Here is a 14,854-nt window from a genome sequence, read left to right as displayed (position 1 = left end):
TGCCAAATGCAGGAGTTGAGGCTAACAAAAATTGTGCACTCTTCAAATCTTGTGCTTAACCAGGTGCTTCCTCAGATTCAAAGTATTCTCGCTGCTGGCCTTGCACTTTGTGTCACAAATATTGCATTTTGAAAAGTGGAGCAGTACTTTTGAGTGGTTTCTATCAGCCATGCTTTGTTGACTGTAGCTGCGGCTGCTGACGTCATTACACCCTTGTGCGTGCAATGCTGTGCTCATGTCCGGCATGGAAAATCGGCCACTCTTCCACTCCCTTAGTGTCATGATGATGTGTTTAGGTGGCGAAACAGGGTACAGTTTGATTTTACATGAGTCGGTACTCAGTAGTACCAACGGGATTCGGACTTTGGAACCCATCCCTAAATAGGTTTTACAACATGATGGAATACTTAAAAAACATTATCATACTTTTTTAATACCAGCGTAAAGTTCAGAAGTCTTATCCTCTCTGAACTCATTAGAGGAATACAGAGTTTTTATCATTAGGCTGTAATTTCAGTTCTGTTTATTTAAATAGCAACATTCATAACTAATTTCTTCTGGAAGCACTACAAGACAAACAGGTCCAACTCAAATTCAATTAATATTAGTTCAGATAAATTTAATACAACCCATTCATAAGCTCATAATCCTATCCAAGTAACCCTATGTCAATCTTACTTCTAATAAAATACAGTTATGTATAACAATTTTGGCACCAGTATTTAATTTCTGACTTACAACACATTCACCCACTCTTGTAAATAGTGTGAGTCTCCACCAATGGCATTTGAGGGAATATTCCTGGAATGGGTCCAGACTGTCTTCTGTTGCATTAATTCTTGTGATGTTCTCTTTATCTTTGCATCACTAACTGATTTAAGTAAAAACATATTATTTATGGATTTTTATTTTATTTTATAGGAATGTTGTTTACAAGCAGAAGCAGCTGACTGAAATTTTCCAAAGTTCAAAAAATGTTTAAAATAGGACCGCCAGATCCTTAATGAGTTGAGGAGGAAACATCATGAACATGGGACAACTCCATAAGGGACAGCATGGAGGGGGGACATTTAAATAATTAGTTTTCTTCAGCATTATGTGAAATGTGAGATTCTTGGTACACAAAATAGACTAAGAGCAAATTGATGAGTACATAATGGCAATAAAGGTTTCGACATACTAAAGTTTGTCTGCATGTGCAAGCCGCTTGGACCTTTCTGATGAGGAATGCAGCATTATACTCCATTGCGACGTGGCTGCAGGAAGACATTTCAGACTCCATCAGCTTTCAGGCTGCATGGCAGGCTTCAAACACAGTGGATAAAGAATTACAGTTCTGCTGGAGCTTCTGAAGCTCTATGACTGTTTGGACACATGTTGTGTCCTTCCCACAACAACAGCCCTACATAATATCTGTCCGTAATGACTAATTGATACAGGTGTTTTGATATTAAAATGGGGTGTTGTGTCTTGTCAAAGTAAAGTCTGTCTTGTAAAGCATTATTCAGTTTCTGTTTTAGTTCCAGCTACTATTATAATCCCCAGATATAAGGGAGAATATTTTGAGCGTTACACCCTGTGTTTTAATGACTCCGGTTTTGAAGTAAGAAAGAAAGTAGTTCTTGAGTTGCTCTCCTATAAAGTTATGCAGTCTGTTATGAAAGACTTCATTCTGGACTGGCCAACAACACTTGGCCACATTATAATGGTAGTTTTTAAGTTTGTAATTTGCTAAACCAAGTGAAGACATTGATCTAAGGATCCACGGATGACCCTTTGTCCTTTTAGTATTTATTTTTTCATTGGCTGACTTAAATTAAATTAACCTTCCTTTGGAAAACTGTGTTCTCTCTTATCTACACTGGCAGTGGCTTTAAGATTCTACTCCATGAATTTCTCACATACATCTGGGCTCTCGAAAGTATTTTTGTCCCAGAATTTCAGCCTTTTCCAACAGCCCGGCGTTGTCGAACAGGAGTCAGTCAAGATTTGGCCCTATAGAAGGTGATATAGAAGTCACTGAGCCATGGAAGGAGCTTTTTTTGTTAAATAAAACCCGGAGTCATGGGAAAACTTAAGCCATTTTTAAATCGTATGTTTTTTTAAACCAAATCCTGTTTTTTTTTTATAGAGAAAGGTGATTCGGCCTTGGCAGTTGAAGTAACGAGTGATTACACAGGAAGGGGAATAACAGACTTATTGGGGAATGGCAGCAGAATATTAAAAGTTAAGAACCCTGAAGATGATGTCGATTGAACGCTCCTAACATTTAATTCGATAGTGTGAATCATAGGGAAGAATCTTAAAGCCACTGGCTAACAATTGGCCACTGACAACACTGAAGTTGTACTCCGCTTCAGCACTATGTTAAAAACGTATTTCACTGTTATTTAAGGAATAAGGACTGCTGTTGTGCAACTGTACCTCATAATCTTAAATATCTAGAGCGGTGAAACCTGTCCCTAATACTTCTATGCTGAAAATAAATTCTTTGAAACAGTCTTAGATTTAATAAGACTTTATGCTACTTGTGAAAACACAAAAAAGTTTTTTTTTTTTTTTAGCTTAAGAAAAAAACTGTGAATTGCCATGTGTCCTGGACACATAGCAGGTTTGGATTTGAGCAGTGTGAATTTTTGCCCAGGTTACCTTTGTATCAGATGCTGGCTCAAGCCCTTGAACAATAAAAAAGTCAGCTGTCACTTTGCTACTGCTGAAACTGAAATCCCATTTGAGGTTCAAATGATCCACTCAACCAAACGGCTATTTCAATTTTGTTTTTGTTTTTTGTATAAAGAATGCACACTATATTTGATAATCCACATTTAAAAATCAAAGATATCAAATTGGAGTATTCTACAGTTAACAGAAATTTCTTACTGCAAAGTTTTGGGATTGAAAATATTTTCTATGCCCTTCTATTCATCAAAACAACCTCAGATTGAGGCAGTGGGGAGCATGTTTATTTGTGTAGCACTATTCATAAACAAGGTAAGTGCTTTACAGAAAAGAAAATAAAGAACAGAAGTAAAGAAACATTACAATAGAAATAAGAAATACACGAAGGGAAGTTTAGGCAAGGTTAAAACTTCAATATATAGAGGTATATATGTTTAAATGTGGACTTCCCAATTCTTTCTTTCCACATAAACAAATAAATAAAGGAAACCCTTGGGTGAAAAAAACCTATAAAATGTGTTTATGCATACCGTTGCATCTAGTAGCTGAATGCATTGTTGCAAGCTGGGTTTGGTCTCACAGTAAAGACGAAAGAGAAGCCGTCCAATAGGCTGCTTGTCACAGATGCTGGCATAATCCCTCTCTGCAAAAGTGAAAAAGCAAACAAATTAACACGGAGCATTTGGAAACACCAACAGCCAAACGTCCTTCAGATGAGGAGAGAGCACAAACACCTACCGATAGTTTTTCCCAGTTCAGCACACTGGCTTATGTGGGGAAAGCGAAGGATCTCCTTCCATTTTTTGCTCCTGCCTTTCCGTTTTCCACCTCCTCCTTTGGCGACACACAAATAAGTAGTAAAAATATTAAAATGACAGGACTTTATTAAATTGTCAAAAGTAACTTTTACTAGTAAGGAAAAAAAAGTGAGTATTAATGGCTGACTGAAGTGGGAGAAAGAGGTGGGGGGGTTAGTGAATGGGCTTTCCTCTTGTAAAAAAACAAAGTCTCAGAGCGTATATATAATTAATAGATTACGTCTAACTTCCTCCGTAAATTTCTCAGTTGACTTTCCTCCTAACTCAGAAGCTTCCCTGAAAGTGGAACAGTGTGTGTGTTTAGTGTGAGTGAATGTGTGTGTTTGGTCAGACAGAAAGTCTGTTCTGACCAACTCTGTTCCCATAAGAATCCAGCACTCAGCAGGACTGGATTCCATTACCCTCAGTCTTCAGACATCTAAGGGAACATTTTGGAGTCATCCAATAATCCAATTTGCTTTTCATATATGGCTTCTTCCACATTTCATATCAAGACAAAATCAAAATCATGTTTGTCTCGTTTAGCATCTTCATAATAGAATAAAACACAATTTGCAGCGCAGTGTCTTTTTCAATTTTAATTTCTTAACACACTATATGACTGCTCCAATGAAATGACAAGCATTTTTTCTACTCGCTGCTCCCAGTGTACCCAGTGTGATAGGCACAGAGTGCATAAAAGCAAGAAAGCAAGAGAGGAAATGACAAGCAGACATCTTTAAGTAATAACTCAGGAATGTGAGAGGCACTACATCATGCTGGAGCCTCTGACTGAAAGCTTTAGCAGTTTTCCCATCAATCCTTCTGCCTTTATGCCTCATCCTTTCCACCTTTATGGTGCCTTGCAAGTCATTTTTTCACATTACATTTTATTGGGATGTGTGTGTGTGTGTGTGGGGGGGACTTACACATCAGTGAATCAGTAAATATTCTGTGTGTAATATTTAGCGTTAAATCTCAGAAATAGTCACATAGAAAGTCATAAGAAGTCCTGTTTGGAGTTGTCCAAAAACCATGCAAAGGAGAGTGTAAACATGTGGGGGAAGATGCTCTGGTTGAATGAGACCAAAGTGGAACTTTTTAGCCTACATTTAACATGCTATGTGTGGCGAAAAACTAACACTGGGCAAACCATCCCCACCTTGAAACATGGTGGTGGCAGCATCATGCTATGTGGCTGTCATTTCAGTTTAGGAGGGACAGAGGTACCCAAGGTTCTTCCACAAAGTATTGACTCAGAGGTGACTGAATACAAATGCAGGTCACAATTATCTGATTTGTATTTGTAAAGTGATTTGAAAGCCATGTATGCTTTTATTTCTACTTTGTAGTTATGCAGTACATTGTGTTTTTCTAACACATAAAATCTTATAAAATACAGTAAATTGTATGGTTGTCACACAATGAAAAGTTAAAAAGAGGTATGAATACCTTTACAAGACACTGTATTGGATACTGACGTACTAAAGCTGCTTTATCACCTTAAAATACATGAAAAAAGTGAGTATCTTGTCCACATACAATGGATTTTATAATTGGCCATTGTTGCTCTATTTCTTGCAACTTTAGTACACAAAAAAGGGTTTCCTGGCTTGTAAGGATCCTTGTTACAACCTCAAGTTCAGCAGGTTTTTTCTAACCAAACCTCACAGTAGTGGAACCTAGACACAGAAAAGCCTTATCATCGTGAACAAACATGAAGCAAGAATGTCTTAATAACTGAAGTCAAAATATCCCCTGAGACAATCATTAACCTCCAGCATCTGCTCCTCTTCAGCATTACAATAGACCAAACATGCTACGTACTAAAAAGGCACACTTCCTTATTTAAGCCCCAGTTGTTCTCTGAAAGGAGTTAACGAGTACATGTATGCAGGCCGACTAAATCTCAGCATACTTTTCTGTGGTAAAGCATTTTAATCTCTTTTATTAAAAACATAATGTCAGCCAAAACACACACAGCAGTATAGTGAACAGAGAAGGTCATTCCCAATGGGGGCCAATAAAATGAATGCGCTGGTGCTACTGTTAGGCATCTATGGATGTAGGGGCCTACCAAACAGCACAGATTTCCTGCCACGGGTCAACGCCGTGTTAAATAATTGTGCTAAACATTGGGTTCCACCCAGGCATTCAAAGTGTACACAATGCTGAGACAACCACAAATAATGCAGTTCCTCCTTTTTCTGTCCGTGTCCTGTTTTCTTTCCCTCTCGCTGCGCCCTAAACTTGTTTATTTTTCATCTTCTCCTTCATATCCTCCTTCTCCTTATCTGTTAATCTCCTCCAACCTTACCTCTCCTGTCCGAACAAATGAGCCTTTTTCTTTTACAATCTGCTTAAGGTTCATTGTATCTTTACATTTGGAACCTGTGATTGGCCTAATTCAATGCTTCCAAATCTCAATGTCTATTATTTAGTTCAACCTCTTTCACTTCTTTGGTTTTACTTATCAGGGCATAAAAAAGGTCTGGTCTTAACCAGGATTGGAAGTATTTAAAGGTTTTACTATGTTGATATTTATTAGGCAAAAATTAAAACAAACTGAAAGGCTGTGCATGGAAAAGTAATTACACTGTTGCTGTTTCAGTGACATTTACTAATTAATTCATCATTGGCAAGTGTGACTACCTCTACAAAAGTAGCCATTCTGCCGGGTCCCGACCCCGGAGGCCTGTGCTGCCTGTCTTCCCTTCTCTACACCCCACGTCCTGTTTGCCTGCTTAAAAAAAAACAACAATAAAATCTAAAAAGAAATAACTAAAATAAACTAGCCATTCTCCCAACTGGCTGGTCTGAAGCATCGAGGTGTGTTAACAGAGTGTGAAGAGAAAAGACAACACCAATGACCTTACAGATGAAAATGTTAATCCGGGAAGGGTCAAAGGTCACTCCCAAAATCTCTGAAGTTTATTATTCTACAATGGGAAAGAGAATTTAGATATGGAAACATTTTTCTCAATTGTCAGTCTTTCCAGGAGTAGAGTCCTCAGCAAATGTAACCCAAGTTCAGATCATTTGATGCTTCGAGAAATTATACAAAACCCCAAGAGCTCAATCTCACACTCCACAAGCCTCAGTTGGTATGTTTAAGGATCATAATGATACAATTAGAAAAAAACAAATAGAAGAAGTTGGGCTTGTTTGGAAAGGTGCAGCATAACTTAAGTTTGCAAAGGTGAATCTGAATGACCTGCAAAACATTTGGAACAATTTTTTTTGGACAGATGAAACCATAGTGGACATGTTTGGACATAATGTATAGGGACATGTTTGGAGCAAAAACTAAAACCTCATATCACGGTGGTGGAGGGGTAATGTGTAACCTATTGTGTAGCCACAGGACGGGGCCACCTTACACCAAAATATCCTAGAGTCACATTTAAGCCCATTTGTCTGACAGATTAACCTTAAGTGAGCTGTGCATTAGCTAATGCAAACAAACCACAGGGGACAAAAACGATCTGGTCAAGCATGGTAGACTAACATCCATTTCCAATGATAAAATCTTTCAGAAAACAATTACTTCAACTAAAAGTGCTAAAAGTGATTTTATAAACTACTAAATAATTGGTTTCTAACACACATCGTCATCTTTATGTAATAAATAATGGCAATGTAGAATCTGCTGTGCATTTTTATTAGATTTAAATACCTTTTAGACGTTTAGAATCTGGTGAATACCAGACAGTCTGAATGACGATTATATCCTGATGTACAAATCCCAGAACTGCAAGAGGATGTTTGTCCTGTGACTGTAGATCAGTGGTTTAAGATTGAGATTTCTGACCACATAGTAGGAGGAGGTGATGTCTGTGTATTGTCAACAGTTGAGAAGAACCATGGTGAAACTGTTCCAACTTGATTTCAGAGAAAAACAGCCACAGAGCAAAAGATCTGACAAGAGATAATAAACTCCATGTCAGCATCTTTACTATAAATTTTAGAAGAACCTGCCAACATATGTTTCCTTTCAGCTTAGTGTGCGTGTTGTCAATGTGTTTACTAGACATCTAGACGTCCTCTTTTCTGCTTGATTAAAGTTAAAAATTGAGGTTTCAACATTTCTGGGATGACATGGTGCTGTTGTGATTTTAGGTCCCATTTACTGTATAATATAACATTTGTTGCTTTACTTTTGACTCTTCTGATTTATGGAAAATCATGAGAGAATTATTACTTAAAGAAATATTAATAAACTGAATAAAACATATTTAACTCTCATTTAAGGGGCTCAGTTTTCTTCAAATTAGTCAATAAAATTGTTGGCTTTCTATTTACATATCCTACTGACAGAATATTTGTTCGCTGATCCAAACAAGTTTAGGCCTTTTCTCTAGTTAAAATTACATATATGTGTATGAAAATGAACCCAACTACTCCTAAATAATATTTACATGTTGGATTTGCACACTGCATCAAAGGCAAAAAAAAAACACACCCTTTCCAAGTTGAAAAGGTTTCAAACAAAGTGTTTTGTGTCTGTTTACCAAGACTTGCAATGGCTACCGGCATAAAAGTATACCGAGGTTTAAAAAGTTATTCTTCAAAGAGACTACTTTCAGTTTGTGAAAAAATGTTGACACTCATGGATTGCAAACTAAAGGAGCGCCGCTTGTCACTCTTATTAAGATAACACTGCTCTGAAACTCCAGCTGGCGAGTATAGTCCCATGTAATTAGCTAATATCATCTATAAGGAACAAGAAAATGTTTCAAGATTTTGTGCAAAAAGCATTTGGGGAAAAAAAACCTTCTGAATTTATACTAAATTAGACATGGGCCAAAATGAGACTCTCACATTATGATGACCTAGACTAAAAACACCTGAATTTCACATTACATTATTTATTAAAAACAACCTAAAACTAAAAGGTATATTGACCTCTTATTGTTTAACAGAGGAATGCACCAATTATTGATAACATTGTTAAAATGATATCTTATTTATTATTAATTTATTTGTTGGCTTGAGACTTGAGAAAAATATTAGAACAAACACTAAATTTATTGGTTGGTCTTGAGTGCATATTTTGTAAAATACTAATTTTTGTTGTTCTGTTTCTTATAGAGTAACACAAGTAGAACAACCTGATATTAGCTGCTTGATTAGTCAGGCTAACTGCTCAAGTTTCCCAGCCTGCAGTGGGCTGCTTAACAGGAATCCCGCTCGTCTTTTGCCAGCTGTAGTGTTAAAAAAACTGTTGTCTTAATAAAAGTGATGGTGATGCTCACATCTACCCACCATGACTGGCAATGTTTGAATAATATATCCACAAAGCCTAATTTTTCTTTTTTGTAAGCGAGGGAAAAGCATGGCAGTCTTATTTCAGCCAGCTGACTGGTAGTGCTTAGCAATATGTGTGGGAGGGGCAGCACTGTGTTACACTATTCTCCACACACCTAGAGAAAACTGGTCACACTGGTACTCTAACATCACCGATTAAAAGGATTTTAAACCAAATGAATGGTTCCACAAATGGTTTTAGCCTTTTTTAAAGTACAAGGAGGCTCAAACTTTTACATGCCCCTTTTAGTTTTACCAACCCGATTCTTCAGACTGGAAGTAATATTAATGTCGTGGTCCTGTCCTGAACCTTATAAAGAATCTGTGGAGCAAGCTAAAGAAAGGGTGATGGCAAGGCAGCCTTCTGACCCCAAAGACTTCGAGGTCAATACCAAGGCTAAATGATCAAAATAATAGTTGAACATGCAAGAAGCTGGTCAGCAATTAGAAGAAGGGTTTGATTGCTGCAATGCCAAAAACGTTTTTGCCCTTGATTACTGAGAAGGATATAAATGATTTTCAATATGCTACCATTTAATAAAATGTAAATAATTCAGTTCAGTCGAATTCAGTTTATTTATATAGCACCAATTTACAACAAAGGCATTTTCCAAAACAAAAACACTCAATTTGAATGCAGATATACAGAATATGGTCAATTCAACCCAATCATACAGGCATATTCAAGTTCAATTACATGCATTCCATTTTAATCCTAGTTTAAATACACTGCAGTCAGGTTCAGTTTATTCTTCAGTTAATGTTTGGTTTTGAATGTTTTCTGTTAACGCTTCATTGTAAAACCGTGGTGCCTAATTCTAGTTGTATCCCTGCAGTATATCTGGTCGGTGAAGGGGAAAATATCCTGGCAGGAAATGACAAATTAGACCTTGGATGCAGTTTACAAAAAGCTTAGTAATGTCAACAGAAACAACCCACAAAGATTTTTGAATTAAAATACAAAGAAACAAAAAACCCTTAAAAACATCCATATGTTTTGTTGAATGTTCAAACTGTCAGAAACTTTGAGGCCCAAACCAGGCTACTAAAAGCATGAATGTTCTTGTAAAGTCTAGAAACCATATTGTTTTTGGTGCTTTGTTAATTTCTTCTTTTATTAAAACTTTTTGCTCTCTCATGGCCTGTCACTTACACTTGAGCTGAAATATGCGCCGCTCTTTGGATTCCCTGCTCTCAGGAACTTGTCAGCCTAATTTGTTCCATGCACACAGTGCGGTCGCCGCCCTTTATTTATGTTTCTGCTCAACAGCTCTGACGTCACCGAGGCACATCAAGTGTAGCAAAAAATAAGGTCAGAGAGGCAACGACATCCGTCTGGCACAACACCAGGCGGGTTACCAGCATCCCAAACATCTGCGTGTTATTACCGTGACCTTTCTGCAGCAATGTCCACACGCTCAATTTAACCAAGACGAACCGTCCTGCAGGGCCCATCCGTCCACACGTCCAAAAACAACTGCTTGTCTGTGAGGTTATGTTCCTAAAGTGTTGACACATAAAAGGATCTGAGGCTGTTAACCGAAGTCACACCCTCCACACACTATCACCCCAAATGTGAAGTTAGATCTTCTGTGGACAGCCAGAAGAAACCACATCCTAAGAGCCACACTTTGAACCCAGCATACACTAACAGCTGCAGCAGAATGCGATGTGAAAGCATGGGGACTGGCAGAGCGGAGCACAGTGAATACTTCATGAACTGCTCTACGCCTACGCTGTGCAAAATGTGTGAAAGATTTTTGGTAGATTCACACTCATCTCCTGCCTGCGCTGACCCTCATTTGTTCACAAACAACTGATCATCCCTTTTGTAATGATCCAACTTTTGCTTCTTCTCATATCACCTCCTCTGTCTAAGCTGTTAAATGTCGGCGTTGTAATTGAGTCATCCTGGTCAGCGAGGTAGGGACAACAGTGAGGCCTACCAGCAACCAGACACTGATTCAAACGTCTTTGTTCTCTCTCACTCTTCTCCCTCCCTCCCACAGCGTTCAACTGTGCCTTTCTTAGAAATGCATTTGCATCGAAGCTGCAGGTGGAAGGCAGTTTTTTTCACAGATGTAAAGCACGAGTGGAAAATACAGTAGTGAGTTATCAAGGAAAAACAGAAGCACTTGCACTGGCACTCAACAACATCCTCTTCCTGTGTATCAGGGATCGCTGGAGAGATTCTGAGTACTGTATGGTTTTGCTTTATTGCAAGAAACATCTTGATGACAAAGCGTTAAATATAAATTTGTTGGTGGTAAGTCAGGGATGGAGTTTGTGATAATAAATCACACCTTTCCAGATTGTTCTTTTTTGGGTTGTAAAACATGTCATGAATGAATGTTCTGCAGCCATATGTAAATAAGGATGATACTTTGCTGCATGTGACCTCTCCAGAGTGTACCCCGCCACTCGCCTGTAGAACGCTGGAGATAGGCACCAGCTCCCCCGTGACCCAGTATGGAAGAAGCAGGTATAGAAAATGGATGAATGAATGGACTTTGTTGCACAGAACCAATTTATTCTAAATATTTAACCTCATCTGCATATGCCCAGCCTATTTATTTCTTAAGACTAACCAGTGTTACTAACCTCCCTCTTTTGCTTTATAATGCCAATCTCAGAGTAAATACACCTCTTCTCTGAACTCCTCAAAGGTTTGTTAGAGAACATTAGTGAACAACCTGGATCATGAAGACCATGGAATACAACAAATAACAAAAAGTTTATAAGCCTCTACCTATAAAAACAGGAATACCCATCTAAACGAACAGGCTGCTCAAGCAGAACATTATTCAGAGACGCAGGCCCAAGGTAACTCTGGATGAGCTGCAAGGATCCACCGCTCAGGTGGGAGAATTGATCAACATCATAACTATTAGTTGTGCACTCCACAAACCTGTGCTTTTATGAAAGAGTGGCATGAAAAAAGTGGTTTGAAGTTTGACACAAGTCATGAAGGGGACCAAACCAATGTGTGGAAGAAAGTATTCTGGTTAGAGGAGAGCAAAATTAAACATTTTGCCCAACATGCAAGATGCTGTGTGTGGCAGAATACTACCACTGCACATCAGCCTAAACACACTATCCCCACAGTGAAACACGGTGGAGGCAGCATCAAACTGTGGTTATGCTTTACAGCAGGGACAGCAAAGCTAGTCAAAGTTGATAGGACGATGGATGGAACTAAATACTTGGCAATTTTAGAAGAAAACCTGTTAGAGGCTGTAAAAGAATTGAGACTGAAGCATTCTACCATCTCAACCTTCGAGCATGACAGTGACCCTTAGCATACAGCCAGAGCTACAGTTGAATGAGAAATACTCCAAAGGTCCTGCAGCTGTGTGTTGGGTGGACGGTGGTTCAACAAAGTCAGGTGGGCTGAATACAAATGCACACCACACCTATTAGATCTTTATTTGTAAATATAACTTTACAATTATGTTTTGGTTACTGTCGGTGTATTTCATAAAATCCCAATAAACTACGCTGTGGTGTGAAAACTTTAGCATGGCACTGTACTTGTCAAAACCTGGTTAATGAGGACTTAGCTCTCTAAAGTATTCCAAGCGTGTGTGGTCTGTGTGCCACAGGAAGCTGCAGGAAAGGTTGGCCAGACCTGAGCCGAAGGGGAGGACTATAGCAGGAAGACACTCTTTGTTGACCTGTTCCAGCATGATGTCATGTTGCTGCCTCTGCCCAGGGTGCTTGTTATTATCGTCCTCAATGAGCCTTTCCGTCCACGTATTCCTCATTAAAATCCATAATAAGAACAGAATGATTTGGCTACAGCATCTGCGAATGCGCTCAAAGCAAAAGTCCGTGATGTCCGACGTTTACCTGCTGACACCAGACCATTCTTTGGCAGCTGCAGGGCGAAGGGGGTTCACATGGTAATCCATTTAGTGAGAAGGTCATAAACTCAAAATCGGTCATGGAAAATAAAGAGGAGATGATATCAGCTGTAGCACACTGATGTTTTCTCTAGAATTAAAGGGACAACCATATCTAACTCGACTCGAACAATGTGGCTGCATTTAGGATGTGCAGGTGCCTGATTCAGAAAGTGGGTAGCATATTGGCACTCAGATGTGATATTTGCACAAAGCTTTATGAAAAACTACACAGCGTGCCTTTTATCCTGCCCTTATGTCCTTGTAAACACCAGAGCTAAAAATAGTGGTCAGCTTAAGGGCAGCAGCAGTGGCAGCGTGTTAACACAACGTGGAGCGGTCAACCAGTTTGCAATCTCTGGGCTGGGAGGCAGCGACCATCGTCGGTGCATCTTTAAGCAGGTAGAAGCTGTGGGAGAAAAGTTGCATGCAAGGACTGAAAACTTGTCATAAACACATGCAAAAGGCTGGTTTCGTTTCCTATCTGGGAACAGTCAGGTGCCCCCAGTTTCCTGCTCTAAATATACTATATCTGGAATGTTAGGGTGGGGGTGGGCGGGGGGCATGGAATAGACAGAAATTATATAACCCATGGGGCTGTCCGATTGATCACACACACAAACAGACACACACACACATGCCAAACACATAGCTCAAGGCATGCTGGGTAATACACATTGTTTGCTCATCCATAAAGGCCCAGGTCCACCTGAGCATAGTCCACATGAGGCCCGCCTAATAGGCTGCTTCTTCACTCTAACAAGGTGTTGTGCTGTTTGTTCACTTTCACAAATGTTTTCGTAATGTGAATGGTAAGGCTCTGTCATCCCAAAGGATGATCTTTAACTTTTGTTCCAGTTTTATCCCAGCACTGAGGAAAGCCCCCGTATGAGAGAGAAGAGGAGCTGACTTATTAACCTGATGGAAAAAATTTTGTGTTCATAAGAACGGCCCCTCCCTAAAAAAAAAAGGTTAAAGTGATTATGTGTCCTGCTCAAGTTGTTTCCGTCTTCACTATTTGTTCCTAGACACACACACACACACACACACACACACACACTTTATGACAATGCTTGTTGCTTGTGTCATTCCTTTGTTGTTATTTTATGTCCTTTTTCCCCAGAAAGGCAACATCCTTCGAAAGAAGAAAATAAAAAAAACGTTTGTGCCTGATGTGTCCTTACATGAGCTTAAACTCTTTGGGGAAAGCAGCTTTTTTTTTTTTTTTACTTTTTCTTCACTTGCATGTTTTTCTGGAGCAACTTGCTCTTTTTCAGCTGTTTTTGTTTGTTTTTTTCTTAATATTTTGAAAAGCTCACAGAAGGCCTTTATAGCGTTTTAGCAAAATTAGATGCACTACTCCTCTAGCTGTATGCAATGTGAGGAATACCCACATTCAGGGCTAGCCTGATTGCCCATTAACACAAATAGCAAATGAGCCAATCAGACAGCAGCAATTCGAGCAAGACTGAACAGAGCATTAGAATAAAAGAAAGAAAAATTCAAGTGACTTGAACGAGGCATAAATGTTTAGAAAAAGAGAAAACAGCACCAGATGTGTGGATTAAAATACCCTGTTGTTGACAAAGGTCAGAGGAGGGTTGGAATGGTTTGAAATGATAGAAAGGCAACACTAACTCAATAATCACTCATTACAACCAATCTATGATCAAAGAACACATCAAGCTTTTAAGTAAAAGGGTTACAGCAGCATAAGCTCAAACCATAAAAACTGGATGATAAAAGATGAGAAAATCGTTGCCTGGTCCAATGTTTCAGAATGTTGCATGAATAACATTAAAACATGAATCCAGTCGTTGTATCAGTGGCTCAGACTGGTGGTGGTGGTGTAATGATGTGGGGGATATTTTCTTGGCACACTTCATTTGCCTTACTGCCAACTTGCATTGTTTAAACACCACAGCCAGCTGGGTATGGTTGACCATTTCCATCCCTGTATGACCACAGTGCACCCATCATCTGACAGCTACGTCCAGTAGGATAATGCATCATGTCACAAAAATCTAATAAATTCAAACTGGTTTCTTCAACATGACAATGAGATCACAGAACGTCAATGGTCTCCACAGACAGTTTTTGGACTGTGGGAGGAAGGCAGAGTACCCAGTGAGAACCCATGCATGCATGAGGAGAACATGCAAACTCCAT

The 14,854-nt window shown here is 39.0% G+C and overlaps 1 protein-coding gene across 1 annotated transcript in view; it reads right to left on the bottom strand.

Annotated features, from left to right (window-relative positions):
- grk5l (G protein-coupled receptor kinase 5 like) overlaps positions 1 to 14,854 on the bottom strand; it is a 40,143-nt gene that overhangs the window by 14,210 nt on the left and 11,079 nt on the right. The window contains exons 2-3 of the mRNA XM_047381171.1: positions 3,418 to 3,513; positions 3,210 to 3,322 (exon numbers count right to left, since the gene is read on the bottom strand). Of these exons, the coding sequence (XP_047237127.1) occupies positions 3,210 to 3,322; positions 3,418 to 3,513 (209 nt within the window). The remainder of the gene's footprint in view (positions 1 to 3,209; positions 3,323 to 3,417; positions 3,514 to 14,854) is intronic.

The sequence above is a fragment of the Girardinichthys multiradiatus genome, chromosome 12, assembly GCF_021462225.1.
Source record: "Girardinichthys multiradiatus isolate DD_20200921_A chromosome 12, DD_fGirMul_XY1, whole genome shotgun sequence".
NCBI lineage: Eukaryota > Metazoa > Chordata > Actinopteri > Cyprinodontiformes > Goodeidae > Girardinichthys > Girardinichthys multiradiatus.
Note: the sequence above shows the minus strand (reverse complement) of the source record. Positions and strands in the feature narration are given on the sequence as shown.